This window comes from Pteropus alecto, unplaced genomic scaffold (assembly GCF_000325575.1).
Source record: "Pteropus alecto unplaced genomic scaffold, ASM32557v1 scaffold394, whole genome shotgun sequence".
NCBI lineage: Eukaryota > Metazoa > Chordata > Mammalia > Chiroptera > Pteropodidae > Pteropus > Pteropus alecto.
The window spans coordinates 38,154-55,223 of record NW_006436007.1 but is presented as its reverse complement, the minus strand read 5'-3'; the positions used below and the strand labels follow the sequence as shown (position 1 = coordinate 55,223).

General features: G+C 41.8%; 1 protein-coding gene across 6 annotated transcripts in view; it reads left to right on the top strand.

Annotated features, from left to right (window-relative positions):
• Window positions 1–17,070, top strand: part of LOC102879083 (tumor necrosis factor receptor superfamily member 10A-like) — a 41,429-nt gene that overhangs the window by 5,382 nt on the left and 18,977 nt on the right. The window contains exons 1-6 of one of the 6 annotated variants that reach the window (XM_025046681.1): window positions 2,142–2,263; window positions 4,531–4,645; window positions 10,354–10,441; window positions 10,544–10,656; window positions 11,255–11,286; window positions 11,692–11,874. In XM_025046681.1, the coding sequence (XP_024902449.1) occupies window positions 10,401–10,441; window positions 10,544–10,656; window positions 11,255–11,286; window positions 11,692–11,874 (369 nt within the window). In that variant the 5' untranslated portion in view covers window positions 2,142–2,263; window positions 4,531–4,645; window positions 10,354–10,400. Of the gene's footprint in view, window positions 1–2,107; window positions 2,264–4,530; window positions 4,646–10,353; window positions 10,462–10,543; window positions 10,657–11,254; window positions 11,287–11,691; window positions 11,875–17,070 lie in introns of those variants that run through there. The other 5 variants (XR_003046245.1, XR_001516866.2, XR_001516865.2 and 2 more) reach the window with 5 other exon arrangements.

Sequence of the window (17,070 nt, the reverse complement as noted above, 5' to 3'; positions counted from 1 at the left end):
AGAGACAGGTAACTTAAGCAGAGAGATGGAAATTGTAGGATAGAATCAGAAATGTTAGTGACCAAAAACACTACCGTAAATAATGTCTTTGATGAGCTCATTAATGTACAAGATATGGCCGAGGACAGAATTAGTGTGCTTGAGGACATGTCAATAGAAACTTCAAAAACTGAAAAGCAAAGAGAAAAAAAGACTGAAAAAAATGGAACAGAATATCCAAGACGTGCGGAACAACTACAAAAGGTATAATATACACGGAATGGGAATATCAGAAGAAGAAAGAAAAAATAACGGATGAAATATTTGAAGCAATAATGAGTGTGAATTTCCCAAAATTAATGTCAGATACCAAACCACAGATCTTAGAAGCTAGAAGAACACCACGCAGGATAAATGCCAAAATAAAACTACACATAGGCGTATCGTATTCAAACTGCAGAAAGTCAAAGCTGAAAGAAACAATCTGATAAAGGACATCTATGAAAAAAGTATAACTAATATCATATCTAATAGTAATATATTGAAAGATATATTCCCCTCTAAGACTGAGAATAAACAAGCATGTCTGCTTTCACTATTTCTATTTCACATTGTAGAGGAAGTTCTTGCCAGGGCAATTAAGCAAGAAAAAAGATTAGAGAGATTGGAAAGGAGAATTAAGACTGCTTTTAGTTATAGACAATATGATTGCGTATGTAGAAAATTCTGAATAATCTACAAAACTGCAACTAGAAATATATAAATTTAATAATATCTTAGGATACAAGATCGATGAACAAAATCAATTGTGTTTTCATATCGCAACAATAAATGGTTTGAAAATAAAACTAAACCAATTCCACTGACGACAGCATCAAAAATATTTGGAAATACATTTATAAAAATGTACACAACCTGTACACAGAAAGCTTACAAAATATTGTCAAGATTAAATAAGGAAGATCTAAAATAAAACCATCTCATGAATTGGAAGATTCAATGTTGTTAAGATGCCAAGTCTTCTCATTGATCTTTGCATTCAAATCAATGCCAATTAAAATCCCAGCAGTATTTTTATTTTATAAAAATTTATATGGAAATACGAGTGGTTTTTTGAAGGAGAAAAAAAAAAGTCGAAGGACTTAAACTACCCAATTTCAAGACTGACTATAAAGCCACAGTAATCAAGACAATGTAGTATTAACCTGAGGATAGACAAATAATAGATTAATGGAATAGATGACAGACTCCAGAAATGAACTCTGTCTCTGGCCAATTGAATTTCAACACAGGTAGCGGAACTATTCAATGGGAAAAAGAAAGCCTTTTCAAAAAATGATGTTGAAACAACTGGATAAATGTATGGAGAAAAATGAAATTCAACTCTACTACCCTGGCCACACAAAACTGATATAAGCATGGAGCTGAATGGTCCCTTGGGTGCTCTTCTCTCCTACCCACGCCTCAGCCTTGACAATCACCCTGTGAGCATTGCAAAAGCAGGCCTTGAATTTTATGAACTGAGACAAGTTACTGCCTTCAGCCATACTGCCTTCAGCCACACATTTAAAAGAACTTACATTTAAAAAGATTAGGTAGACAGTGTGGTGATCATTTTGCAATATATACAAATAGTGAATTATGTTGTTCCCATGAAACTAATGTTATATGTCAATTATTCCTCAATAAAAGAATAATAAAAAAGGGTTACATCAAATGAGGCCTAGTGTTTGGCTCAGTCTTCAACTGAAGGCCTTAGTCAGCTCAGGCTGCTAACAGAATACCTTGCACTGAGTGGCTTACACAATAAACATTAATTCTCACAGTTCTGGAGGCCGGAGAGCTGAAATTAAGGTTCTGGTAGATTTGGCATCTGGTAAGGACTCACTTCCTGGTTGTGGATGACTAATTTCTCACTCTCTTTACAGTGTAGAGAGAGCTTTACACTCAGAGCCTCATCTAAACCTAATTACCTCCCTAAGACTCCACCTCTTAATACCATCGGATTTGGGATTGTGACTTTTGGAGGGACATAGACTTGAAGTTCATAGGAAGGTCCTTTCTTTGTAAGTGGTGGTGTGATCTAGTTACTCCCCTAAGGCCGTCCTCCCCTCTCCCTCTCTGTCAGAGCAGGAACTGTGAGATTCAGAGGCTCAGAAGTTCAGTCAGGCTGTGTGAGCCCTGTACTGGAGCTGAGGACAGCGGCCCTGCTCTGCTCCTTTCCAGCATTGAGACTCTGGAGTGGCCATCACTTCCTCGGGTGTCACGTGAGGAGCAGATGAAGGTCTGTAGGGTCTTTTGTAAACCCTGAGAGCTGTGTGGGCACCTGTAGGAGACTGTGTGGGAACACAAACCACACCCTCGGAGTTGATAAGGGTCACGAGGGTGCCAGGAAGGCCACAGGGCCCATGGTCTCCACCCCAGCAGTGGCTCCACCTACTGGCTCCTTGGATCAGCTTCCTGAGAGGGAGGCGAGGGGAATTCTGAAGCACAGTGGGGCGGGGAACTGCTGGAGCTGCTGGAGCTGCTGGGAGGAGTGCAGAGGAGCCCCTGCCCGCCCCCCGCCGGGGATGCAGTGATGGCATTGCAGGGCCACAGGCCTGGTGCAGATGGCAATGCAGGGTCACAGGCCTGGTGTGTCCAAATGCTTTCAGTTGTCCCTCTGGGGGACACCCCAGCCCTGCTAGGAAAGTCTCAGTCCCTGATTTTGGTCTACTTTTCCTTCGCCAGGACTGGAAAAATCTTGGCGAGGAGGAGGAGGACAAAAGACTCTGGCTGTGGGCAATGTCTGCTCTGCCTTGTTCTGCTTTGGTGTCTGTGGGACGTCAGCCTCCCCTACCTGCTTCTCTCAAGGCAGGCTGTGTGTGTCTTCATTCTCTGGCTGCCTTTAAGGTTTTTCTTTATCACTGGCTTGAGCAATGTAATTTTGGTTTGCCTTGGTATAGTTTTCTTTGCTTCTTTTACTTGGGGTTTTGTGGATTTTTTTGGATCTTTGGGTTTAAAGTTTATATCTAACTTATAAGATTTTCAGGTATTATTTATTCAAATATTTTGTCTGTCTCTTCCCCTTACCGGGTGTCTAATTACATTTATAGTAAAATGCTTGATATTCTCCAGAGCTAATTGAGAATATTCATTTTTTTTTTTTTTTCCATTTTTTTTCTGTTTCATTTTGGGTAACTCCTGTTTCTCTGTCTTTGAGTTCATTGATCTTTTGTAATACCTAATCTGCCCTTAATCATATCCTATGTATTTTTCATTTCGGACTATCTCTACAATTTCCATTTGGGACATTTTAATATCTTCCATTTCTCTCCTAACGATGTTCATCTTTTCTTTTACATCCTTTAGTATAGTTATAAGATTTATAATAGCTGTCTTCATGTCTTTCTATCAATTACATTATTCTATTAATCATTGTCTATTTCTTTTGTTATCTGTATCCCTTAATTCCATTATTTCTGTCACTTTCTGGATTGTTTTTATGGGTTGATTATTGTACCGATTATGGTGGACATTGTCCTGCTGCTTTTCATGCCTAGTAAATTTTTATTAGATGACAGACATGAATTTAAATTCTGTGTATTGGATTTTGTTGTGTTCCTTTAAAGTGCTGTATATCGTTCTGGCACACAGTTAATTAATTTGAATATTAGTTTGCTCCTGCTGGGCTAGCTTTAAATTTTATGCCTGGGCTACAGCTGCCTTATTTGGAGCTAATTTAGTTAACTAATAAGACTCTAGTAGTTAAATCCTGGTAACAACCCTTTTATGCAGTCTGCCCACTCTGGTGAAGGGGAACGTGAACAATCCCCAGCCCTGGGTGGGCCTCAATCCTTGACCAGCCTGCTAAGGTCCCGTGCCTCTTCCAGGCCTGGGCTGGTCCCTCTCAGGGGCACCGATCAGCACTCACCCAGACTCTGAGTGGGCCCCCTGCACACCTCCAGAGCCCTCTCTCTGCGCAGTGCCTTCTTCTCCAGTTCTCTGCCCAGCATTCGGCCTCCGGGAACTCCCAGCTGTGTCTCCTCAACAGAGGCCACAGGCCTCCTTCTGGGTCCCCTCCCTGAGCTGCAGCCTGGAAGCTGTCCTCAGGCAGTCCACTGAGGCCATCCCTGGACTCGCCTCCTTTGTGTCCCAGGGGAGGGAGCTGTTATTCACCCACCAAGTAGTTGATGAGCCCTTCACTCTGGGAAAGTCTGGGCCCTAGGGGAGGGAGCTCACAGTCGGCGGGGGAGGAGCTGAGACCAAAGACCTAAATGGCTTAGCAAAAACTCTGTGAGATCCCACCCTCCCGGCTCACCTCACCTCCAGAGAGGCTGTGATGGCAACTGTGAATGTCATTCTTCTGTTTTGTCTGGCACAAGTGTGGCCATGGGATTGCAAGACCTCAGGTTATGTTATTGTTGGCTTGGAAAATGTGGTTTTGAGTAAAATCAGCATTGTTGGTAATGATTTTACTAATCACAGCTTATGCTTAAATAGAGCACTTACCATTTGCCAAGCTCTGTTCTAAGCATTGTGTATACATACTAACTCATTTTATTTTCACAGCAACCACATCGTGTATGAACCTTCATGGTCCATATGTCTAGGTGAGCTGTTTGTTGGAGGAGCTGGTCAGGAGTGATGAGCAGCCTCTCTGGGTCCTCTGCTGTCTAATCATCAGGTAAGAATTCGTCTACGAGGCCTGCACTCACTTTACACAGGGTCACTGCTGGAGGGATCTCCCTGTGAGATCATTTAATGCCCCCCTATTTCAACAATAATAAACATTTTTAGAGAGGAAGAGAAGTGGCTTTCTTAGAATCATGAAGCTAATTGATGGTGGTCTGAACCAGAGACCAGAGGGCTAATGTTAACTAGCTGTCTAAAAACTAAAAACAATAACAAAAAACCCCCAAACCCACAACTTCTGAAGAAGCAGATGTCAGACCACAGAAAGACCTTGAGAACAAGTCTGATGTAGATGCCATAGTTGGTCGGTTTGATATCGGCAGAGCAGCTTTCAGGGTTTCATGCCCTAGAAAAGAAAGAATGAGTGACAGGTGGATTGTTACCAGGAAATACAAACTGGAAGGATGAAACTTGACTCTAGAACAGTCTAATGTACGTCACTTGCACTGCTGGCAGAGGAAGGAAATCCTTTGTTAATGACTGATCTCTGGGTGGAGCCAGGGTGAGTAGCGTCTGTAAATCTTAAGAATTGGAACAGCACTCTCTCTCTCAGATCTCAGCTACACCCTGGGTCCCTCAAGCAGAGACAACCACATACTGCAAAGCCTCTTCCCCCAACCCCACTTGACATTGCCTCTCCCCAATTACTTTGACTTCATACCTGTCTGTAATCCTGTCCATGTGAAATTTTCCCTCTATGTCCACCAGTGTTCCTGACACCCATGGCCTTGTCACCTCTGCCTGGGCAGCCCATTCAAGCTCTTTGCGCCTTTGTAACCCTTGGGGTTATCTGTGCCTCTGCCTCCTTTCCTTGTGATTCAGAACTGTCCTAAAAAATGTAAGGACCATGTCTGGTCCCCGAGGTTTCCTAAGCCCCTTGCAATGCGTTGCTCACCAGGCTCCAGACACACCTTCCTGAGTGGGTGGATAACGTGGGTTCTAAGATGCCAGTCTGAAAATTAATCAGTGTTACTATATTATATTACACTATATTAATCGTGTAAAAGAGAAAAACTCTATGGACATGTTCATTGATACAGAATAAGCATTTGACAAAATTAACACCCATTCTTGATTAAAAATAAATTCTCATTATATTAAGAATAGAAGGGAACTACCTCAATCTGATAAAGTTCATGTATTAAAAAGCTATGAGTAACTTCACCTAACATGGCAACATCTTGAATACTTCCCCTCAGTTACTGAGACCAAGACCAAGGGTGTTCATGCTGATAACATCTCTTCAGGATTGTATTCTGGGTCCTGGCCAGGGGAGAAAGACATAAGGATCAGGAAGGAAGGAATAAAACTTCCTTCATTTGCAGAGAATACCTGCTAGAAGTAATAAGTGAATCTAGCAGGTCATAGGTTGCAAGTCAGGGAGCATAGGAGGCAATAGGATTGTGTCAGCAGAAAAAGGAGACACAGGTATTAATTGCAGAGGAGGCCCAATTTTTAAAATTTAACTTTCTACTTAAAACACTCTCAAATTACAGAAAAGTTGCAAAAACTATACTAAAAATTTTTTCTCAAACCACCGAGAACAAGTCAATGACAAAATGTATATCACCCCTTAACGCTTCAGTGGGTATCTCTGACAAATAAGAACGTTCTTCCTATAACCACAATACAACCTTAAAAATCAGATAATTAACATCAATACACTACTACCAGCTAATCCTCAGACTCCATTTAGATTTCTCCTGTTGTCCACGTGATATTATTTATTGCACAGAGATCCTATTCTGAATTGCTCTTTTATCTTTTTCTGTGACACTTTGGTATTTAATGGGACATTGATAAGCTATTTTGGGGGACATTTTGTCAAGTGCCTTTTTAAACCTGAAGAGCTTTACTTAACATTTGATCTTGTATCCTATATTTTCAAAAGTTTGCCCATTGCATATCCCTTTGGATTGAATATGTGTGTGTGTGTGTTTGTATGTGTGTGTGTGTGAACATTCGACTCAATAGCAGAATACACATTTTACTCGAGGGCACATGAAGCATTCTCCAGAATGTGCCATATGTTAGGTCACAAAACAAGTCTTAAATTGAAAAAGACTGAAAACATAAAAAGTATCTTTTCCAACTACAACGAAATGAAAGTAGAAATCATTAACAGAAGGAAAACTGGAAAATCTATAAATATGTGGAAATTAAATAATGCACTCTTAAATGACTAATGGGTCAAAGAAGAAATTACAAGAGAAATTAGAAAACATCTTGAGACAAAGGAAAACACACCATACCAAACCTATGTGATCCAGAGAAAGCAGTGTCAAGAGAGAAATTTATAGCTGTGAGTTAAAAAAAGAAGAATGATCTCAAACAACATAACTTTATACCTTAAGGAAATACAAAATGAAGAGCAAAGTAAACTCAAAACTAGTAAAATAAGAAAATAATAAAGATTAGAGCAGAGATAAATGAACTAGAGAATAGGAAAACAATGGAGAAAAGTCAATGGAACAAAGATCAACGAAATGGATATATCTTTAACTAGATCGACTAATAAAAAAAAGAGAGAGAGAAAATACTCAAATACCTAAAATCAGAAGTAAAAAAGAGGACATTATAATTGAATATACAGAAATAAAAAAGATTATAAGAGAATACTATGAACAGTTGCTGCTCAACAGGTTGGATCACCTAGATGAGATGGATAAAATCCTAGAAACATATCACATACCAAGGCTGAATCATGAAGAAATGGAAAATTTGAACAGAGCTATTAACTTGTAAGGAGACTGAATCAGTAATTAAAAAAACACTCAACAAAGAAAAGCCCAGGAGCAGATGGCTTCACTGGTGGATTCTATCAAACATTTAAAAGGAGAATCAACACCAAGCCTCCCAAAATTCCTCCAAAAAATTGAAGAGAAGAGAACACTTCTTAACTCAGCCTTGCCCTGATACCAAAACCAGAGACACCACAAGAAAATTGCAGACTAACAGCCCTGATAAATATTGATATGAAATCTTCAACCAAATACTAGCAAAAAAATACATCATCACATTGAAAGAATTATACACCATGACCAAGTGGGATTTATTCCTGAAATGCAAGAATGGTTCAGCATATGAAAATTAATCAATACTGCTCAACCTGAGGTCACAGACTGCTCTGAAAGTGTTACACGTGCCCTCTGTGCAAATTCGGAAGTTTCCTACTGAAGACAGGTCTGTAGCCCCTACTACTTAGGCCACTGAGTACGTAGGAACAACCAGTGAACAGTCTTAAGCTGTTCTTCCACAAACTCTTAAACAAAATGGAAATAAGATTGACAGAAAATAAAGTTTCTAAAAGTTAAAAAAAGAAATTACCACATTAAAAGAATAAAGGATGAAAACCACATCATTGTTGAAAAAATACTTGACAAAATTCAACATTCTTTCATGATAAAAACACACACAAAAATATTAGGAATAGAAGGAAACTATCTCAACATAGTTAAAGTCTTATATTAAAAACCCACAGCTAACATCAGAGCAATTAGACAAGGAAAAGAATCAGAAAGGAAGTATAATTATCTCTGTTCGCAGATATGATCTTATATATATGTAGAAAACCCTAAAGATTCCACAAGAAAAACCCTGTTAAACAAATTTATCAAAGTTGCAAGATACAAAATCAACACCCCCAAATCACTTATGTTTCTATACACTGAGATTAAGCAATATACAAAGGAAATTAAGACAATTTAACTTACAATAGCATCAAAAACAATAAAATACTTAGGAATACTTGTACACTAAAAACTATAAAATGTCTATGAAGGAAATTAAAGAAGACATAAATAAATGCAAAGACATCTTGGTTAATGGATCGGGAGACTTTATATTGTAAAGATGTCAATATTACTCAAAGCGCTCCACAGATTTAACGCAATCCATATCAAAATCCCAACTGTGCTTTTTGCAGACATAGAAAACCTTAATTTATATAGAATCGCAAGAGGCTCCAAGTAGCCAAAACAATCTTGAAAAAGAATCTCGATAAAGAAGAACAAATTTGGAGGTCTCAAACTAGTAGAACTTGGTAAATAAGATATTAATGATGTAATTTCTGGTTGACAGGATGTAAATTTTTTATTCTTATAAAAATTTTCCTGTACTTTCTCACTATTTTAGAATAAGAGAAAAGAATAAAAGAAAGTTTTTCAAGTGTATGTTACTTGACTAGTCCCAACAGGCAAAGAGACAAATGTGAATGCAGATGAATGTTTCGGAGTTTAGAGCTAGAATAAAGGTCCAAGTTCTGTTTAGTTTTAGAGGCTGGGATGAAGGGAATGTGAGATGGGTGCGGGGAGAGATGAGAATCTCGTGCCTATCCCTGTTTAATCTCCATAAGGAATTTGTCTATTTCATCTAAGTTTTCTAATTTGTTGGCTTACAAAGGTACATACTATTCTTTTACAATCCTTTTTATTTCTGTGAGGTGCGTACTAATATTCCCCCTCCTATTTCTAATTCTAATGATTTGAGTCTTCTCTTTTTCTTAGTCAATAGGCTGTTGTCAATTTTGCTGGTCTTTTCAAATAATCAGCTTTCGGTTTTGTTGATTTTCTCTTTTTTTTCTAGTCTCAGTTTTATTAATTTCTGCTCTAATATAGTGTCTGGTAGGTCTAGTTGGTTTATAGTATTGTTCAAGTCTACTATTTCTTTGATCTTTTTTTAGTTCATCATGAATTTTTATAGATTAAGGAAATTATACTTTTAAGTGTGATTAGTGTTCCAATTATTTTCTTCTAGCTTGTTTTTTTCTTTGTCGTAAATTCTCCCATGCAAAGTTTTCTTCTTAATTTTTATGTCATTGATTTTATTCAAGTTTGATAGTTTCTTGTCGTACTAAAGAGATTCAGACTTGTAATAAAAATTTCTTATATTTTTGTAGTACTTTTTTGGTTTCATGTATTATATTTAACTCATCAATCCACCTAATCTTAATTTTCTAATAGGAAGAGCATAAGGAAGAAACTTTATTATTTTCCAGCCGTCATCTTAGTTGCTCCAGCACTATTATTGAAGAGTCACATCTTTATCATTGGCAGGAAGTGTCATCATCATAACATTATTATGGAAAGTTTTTTGAAAGTTGGTCTCTCTAGAGTATCTTTCAATATTGATAAGTAAGAATCAGAGAAGACAGATTCTGCAGAGAGACTGAGGTCACCTGAAGGAACAAAACCCTGGAGGTGAAGATCGAGCCTTGATACCACCTGCAAGTCCTCAGCCAAGTGCCTGGGGAACGTCTCTGCATCGCAGGGCAGCTTTGGGCCCCTTTCTTTGGGTCACTGACTCTCGACAGATAGGATCCATTTTCACTTCCATTTTCCTGCCACCGTAGAGGCATGAGCTTTAAGTGAAGGCTTTCTCCAATTGTTGTATTATTTCTGTGCCTCCTCGTGTCTTCCACTGACTAGGAGCTCATTGAGACAGGAAGTTGTACTTTCCTCTGTAAGCTTCCAGGGCCTTGGGCTGTGTTATCCAACACAGTAGTCGCCAGCCTGTGTGGGAATGGAGCACTTCAAATGGTTCCTCTGAATTGAGATATGTTGTGAGTGAGAAATACACATTGGATTTCAGAGGCAAAGTGAGGGGATACGTCATGCAGACAGGAGAAGCTTGTTCTTCCTCCACAATCTGGTAGGGGACACAAGGCAGGAGATTCCTCCTCCCTCTCCTCTTATCTCACAGAACCCGTTCACGACCTCCCTGTGTCTGTACCCAGGTGTCTTGAGGGGATGATCATTACCAGACCCTGTATCCTCTGGTGTGACCTCAAGTATGTCAAACAAGAATCAGGTATTGAGGACAGTGGGGAGGTCTCGGTTCAGGAGAGCCAGTGACCACCAGCCTAGGACGACCGCTCCCTCTCCCTCCTCAGGCAATTCACAGTTGGTGATTGGAGTTGCCATTGGATCTCTGTGTATCCTGCTGCTGGTGCTGACCACATCTGCATGTTATCGCATGCAATACACAGGAGGCTCACCCTTCAAGGTGAGGCTGGCAGGGGCGATGGGGAGGTGCTGGCACTCTCTGCCATCTCCCTCGCGTCCTGCTTTGTTTCTCAGACAGAAAAGCCCTCCTCTCCACATCGCAAATCCCCCTGTTTTCTTCTGGCCTGGCTCTGATCCCCTTCCCTGTGATCACCCCTCCGTGTCCCACCTCACCTCTTCGGGGTTGGGATCATATCAGTGTCCTTGTCTCACGGCTGACAGTCACCTCATCTCCCAGGCCAAGTCTGGGAGGGCAGGACCAGTTCTTCGGCGTCCCCAGTCAGAGCGGAGAGGTGGTCAGCCCCTGTATTTGGTGACAAGAGCCAGGAGGAGAGGGTCAGGGGCTTTATACAGCTTTGGTCAGAGCAGAACCCAACAGAGATTTGATACGCGTCTATTTTTACTTCTTTCCCCTTTCTCTTCCCCCTCTGAACATTGTCCCAGAGATGGACTGTCCCTCTCCCGTCACCTGTCCCCAGGGCTGCTTGTTCAGTGTCTGATACTCAGCCCACGCCCCATCCCTTGCACTGTCCTTGTGGGAGGAGGAGCCACTGAGCAGCCCCTTTCCACTGCTAAGACAGACACCCCTTCTCTTCTAGCTTGTGGAGTGGACCCCAAACGTGTGGACAGAGTGAGTTGGTTTCCCCAGGACCCGGCGGCATCGGGCCCTCAGGAACCGCTTCCTTCCCGCAGCAAGGCCCTGGGAGGGCACGGTCCCATTTGTCCTGTGGGGCTGGCCCTGGCTGAGTGTAAGAAGGCAACTGCCCCTTTGTCAAGCCCTGTCCTTCCTGCTGCTTGTGACACCTTCACCCACAACCCTGCTCCCTGGGGTATGAGGGTGTCAGGCAGGGGTGCTGAACCCCCGTAGCACAGCACAGGGTTCTGGTGCCAGCAGCAGAGTCCTGGATGTGCTGAGCCTGTGCCGGCCTGAGGGGACAGCCTGGGGAGACGTGGGGAAGGAGAACCTACTGTGCCCCCTGAGACCCTGCAGGGAGCCTGGGTGTGGACTCCTGAGTCAGCTCTTTGCCTTCCTAAGGTCTTTTCCTGGTGCTCATGTCCTCGGAGAGGGCCCGGGGCTCGTGACAATGCCCACAACGAGATCGTGAGCAACAGGAACTCGCAGTCCACCCTGGTCTCTGAGCAGGAGCTGGAACAGCAGGAGCACGCGGAGCTGGCACATGTCATCGTACAGTCCCCAGGGGAAGCAATGCGTCTGCTGGTGAGTGGATGGTGGCTATGCAGCATCCTGGCCCTTCTGCTTGCCCAGGACTGTGGTAGAAACAGGGAAAGGCCGATGCTGGTCAGGTCTCCTGTCCCCTGGCGACGTGGTGATGGAGGGAGGTCGGAACTTGAAGCGGGGAAGGGGTTGCTGCGCAGGGAGCCCGCCACCCTGGTGTGTGGACTGTCAGCTCTGTGGAATGTCTGCCCTGTTACGACTGTACCCCAGAGCCTGGAACAGGCGGCACAGAGTGGGCGCTCCCATGTTGTTGAATAATTGAATGAGGGCTGCACAATATTCCAGTGTGTGATTGTTACATAATTTAGTAATTCCTCGTAATATGAAGAATTTCTAATTTATTTCAAAATCATTATAGCATTGAATATTTTTGAAGATAAATCTAGTTCCATTCTTCTAACCATGTTTGTAGGATGACTTCCCAGAAAAAGTAAAATCTGTGTCTATTAGATTCTCGTAGAAGTGTATTTTTACTGTAGATACACACACAGGCACATTCACACTCGCACTCACGTATACATTTACACAGAGTTTTGGTTTATATCGATTCAGTAGATTCGATCTGGTGTTGTGGGCTTTTCTTTTTGCGTTTTTTCTAACTAGGAAAAATTGATGGATTTGAACTTGTATTTCTTTGTTTTGACTATTTTTACGTATAATTTTGGTCGTTTCTATTAGTCTTTTTAAGAAGACATACTCTTGCGCCCTTGCAATTTTCTCACATACAGATAATAGGTTCCTAATTTCTTGTTGTCCTTTCATTGGTCTAATATTTTATGTACAGAAGTTTTTATTTTTTCACTAGTGAAACCTGTGTATACATTTACTTTTTAACTACTCATAAGCTTAGAAAGACACTTCCCCCAACCTAAGAAAACAATGAAATTCTCTAATTTCTTGGAGAGGTTTATTTTTAGAGATTCAATTTTTGGCATGTAGCTGTAACTTAATTGGAATTTATTTTGTCATCCATGTAAAGTGAGGTGCTCTCTCAATTTTTGAGTCACTTTTTGTTTCTCCCAGTCACTACTTACTCTCTCATTTCCTGCTGTTTTGGGTCTGTCCTTGGTCACAGGTCGAATGTTTATATAGACATAGTTCGCTTTCCACCCAGACTGTTGCTTTTTGTTCCCAACTTAGATCAATACACATTTTTACTTAATAATATGAATGTCAAAAAATAAAACAAATATTAAAAAGGCTGATATTACTGCCATCCTGATTAACTACTTTAACATTTAAAAACAGAAGTCACATGTTCAAAGTGAGAAAATTTAAATAGCACAGAAAGGTTCTCAGAGAATAGAGACCTTCACTCTCTCCCAACACCCCCTGCTCTTTTTATTTCAGGGAACTACTGTAGAGAATTTCTCATGTTTCTTTGCCAAAATCTTTATGCTGATCCATGTATATGTACACATACATATGCATATTTGTATATTTTATTTATGTGAAAGACATTCTATTATATAACATACTCTTCCCAATGAAAATTTCTAATATACTTTAATATCTAATAGAGCAAATACATTTTCCTTATTTTTTTCAAAACTTATAATTTTACTAAGGTAAAATTTTGAATTGTTTCATAAGATTTCTCCCACTCCCCCAAAAAATCATAGAAATGTTTATTAAATTTACCTTAAATTTTAAAAAGTAATCTAGGAAGAATTGAGATATTATCAGTTTTTAATATTTTTTTTATCAAAGAAGATAGCATCTTAAGTCAAGTATTTTATTATAACTCAGTTAAGATTTGTGTTTTTCTTCATGTAAATTATTTCGCTTTTTGTCAAGGCTGTTTGTTTTCTTTGTATTTTAAGTTTTAGAACCCTTATAAAATGGATTCTCTTGTAATTGCATTTTCTAATTTATTGTTTCTTCTATGTTTTAAATGTTTATCCAGACATACATTGATATTCAAGTATCATTATTTAACCCTTAGGATTTTAAAAGTATAGTTGTATCTAAAATAATGACTATTCCTCCTGCTCCACCCAAGAATCTGCCATATGTTTCTGTTTCACTGCATAGACCAGGACTTTCAAAACAATGTTCAGCCTCTAGTATTTAACCATTAAGAATTACGTTGGTTCTTAGTTTTGTAGAGAAATTCTTACCATTATGGATGCAGCCTCCTATGCTGAGATGTATTAAAAAATCAAAATTGGTGTTTCATTTTACCAAATAACTTTTCACCCTCGGTGCACTAACAGACGCTTTCATTTCTTTATTTAGATTATAGATATGGTACACTATTATTGATTGAGCAACTTTGCATTTGTGGAATAAACTTTTACTTTAGGTAATTGAAAGTGTCCTAATATATATTCTCATTCTTTCCTTTCCCCCCTGATGCCTTCAGGCTTGCTGGTCATGGGTGGGTTTCCTGCTCTGACTGGATTTCCAAGGGTCAGGTTTGTGGGGGCTAAAATTTTAGCCCCTCTTCCCTCCCTTTCCCCCTGGGAGAGGCACCCCAGGTCCAGCCTGGCTCCCCTACAGCCTCCCCAGCTGGTGTCTGGGTTGCCCCGGGGCCTGCTGGGCTCTCACACGGTGCAGACCAGCCCTGACAGAGCAGTTGGGAAGGGGTGGTGGGTCCCTGAGGGGTGAGCTGGCCCTGGTTACTGGGGTCAATCTGTGGCCCTACTCCTGTGGGCTTCCTACACCTCCTGGGCCACCTATACTTTCTCTCCCCATTGGCCTTTCTGCATCCTTGTCAGTGAGTCAGGTGGCTCAGCCCTGCCAGCTCACAGATACCCATTTCCCGTCTCCTTGGTTTAGGCCCTGGCTATCCTTCTCACTTAGAGTTCCTGGGAGGCCCCATGGCTCCACCTCTGTATTTTTTTTTCTACACCCTGCCCTGCCCCCCACACATCCAGTTTCTGTTCCAACCAATGGTTTATCAGTTTTGATCTGACATCACTACTGTTTTGTTTTCATTTTACTAACTAAGAAAAGAATGATTTGGCTTATATATGCACTTCTCTATTTCAGTGTTTCTGTTTCTTGTGGTCCAGTATCTTGTGTTTCACATATTTATTAGTTATTTGAATCTCTTCAAATCAACTTTTTATGACTTTTGTCTTGTTTGTTAAAGACCTGATGTCATTCATTTTTTCAAATTCAGATAACAGATTCCTGGTATGTTTCTATTTCTGTCTTATATTTTTATTTTCAGAAGTTTTAAATTTTAAGGAGTTAAATCTATAGATATGTGGGGGTTTTTTTTGGTCATAAATTTAGGAAGTCCTTCATCCAACATTAGATAAGATGAACTTCTCTAATTTTTTAAGAGGCTTTTAAAAATGATTTGGTTTGAGGCATATAGTGCAATAGCCACATGGAGATTGTTTTTGCTGTGATAGGAGTATGGAGTTACCCTGATTGTGCTGAGTCACTTTTCTTCCTTCAACTACATTTAGCGACTGATTCTTCCATTTCCTTCTGTTTTGGGTTCCTTCTTTGTCACTGGCTGAATTAGAACGTGGACATTGACCTCTTTTCACCAAGACTATAGTGTTCCATTCCTTTCTTGCGTCAATATCACTTTTTTTTTTAAAAGAGAAAGTATAAAAACAAAAACAATGAGAAATATCCAATAATCTCCTCGTCCTGGTTAACCACTGTTGATTTTTTAAAAAGAGGCAAAGACATATCCACTGAGAGAAAATTGAAACAATACAGAATGATTTCAGTGAGCAGTGAAAGCCTCCTTTGGCTCCTGCCCACTCTCGGCTCCCACAGCCCCAACCTCAGCTGCCCACACAGAAGGAGACGCTTCCACACTGCTTGCCAGCTTCCTCCAGGATGGCCTGTGCACTTTTCAGAGGGCAGGAAAGATTCCAGGGGCCACTTCTTGCCATCAGGGACAGAGCGGGAGAGATAGAGGGTTCCCCAACACCCAGCCTAGGCCAGTTAGAGCACTCGCAGTCCCTCCCTGGGCTCTCCTCCAAGCTTCCCGCCACAGCCTCACTCGGGGCTCACCCGCCATGCAGGAAATCTTTTTACCTGCGTGGAGGAGATTTCAAAAGACATGTATGGACAAATATTCGAGATATTTTGTTGAATGAAAAGAAAATAGAACTTGAAGAACAAGTTAGAAGAGAGTGAAACTATTCTTTTCTGTATAGTTTATGGATATCCAGCATGTGCTGAGAAAATATTCTGGAACGATTAAGTAATGCTGGGAGTGAGGTTATGGGGACATAGTGTTTTAAATCGCCATGTTCTGTGTTATGAAATAAATTTATAGTAAACACGTGCACATTTGTGAACAGAAGCCTCCGTGGTAAGAATAACTGTTCTCAACCAGAGCCCTGGAGTTATCCTCACCCCTTACCCCCAGGCACTTCTTCTTGTGCCCAGAAGGCACGTTCTTCTGACTCAAGTGGGGTGACCTTATGCAGCGGACGTGAGGAAGGGGTGTGACAGAGCTGAGCATGGGAAGGAAGAAGAGGACAAGAATAGTTCCAGGTTTATGAACCGGAAAAACTGCCCTGGAATGTGGGAGGGATCTGGGCGCACCGCGAGCCCCGGGACCATAGCAGAGCACGTGGAAGGCGTCCAGTGTTCCCTCGCTGGTCCATCAGCGCGGACAGGCTCTGAGCAAGAGTTTGCGTCGCGGTCCTTCCACCTTCTCACGGAGGTGCACTCAAGACGCAGGGCTCCTCTCCTGAGCCGGGAATTAATCGCGTGAGAAATAATTACGTCGACCTGCTGCAGAAAGTTGACGCTGCCTCATAGTTTCGCGGTAGACCGCGTCTGCGCGGTATAAAAGTGAAGAAGAACTGACTGGGTACAGATGGTGACGCCCGGCCCCGACGCACCCGGCAGGCCGCAAGGACCTCCGCGCCCCACGAAATACGCACGATCCCTGATGACTTTGCCGGGACCAGGAGCGCTGCCGGACCGCACGGGGCAGCGGGGACACAGCGCGCTGGCTTCCTCGGGCGCCCGCGCAGGGCGCGCCCCAGTCCCCGGGCCGGCGCAGGGAGCCGGGCCTCGACTCTGGGTCCCCAGGGCCCTGATCTCCGTCGTCTCTTTGCTCTCCTGCTTGCGGTGAGTCCCCGCCGCCGTTCCTGGCTCGGGAAGGCGCGCCTGGTGGCCGGGACGGGGCGGGGGAGTAGAGACACGACTGGAGGTGCCTCCCGGGGTGACCCGGTGGCCGGGGCAGGTCTG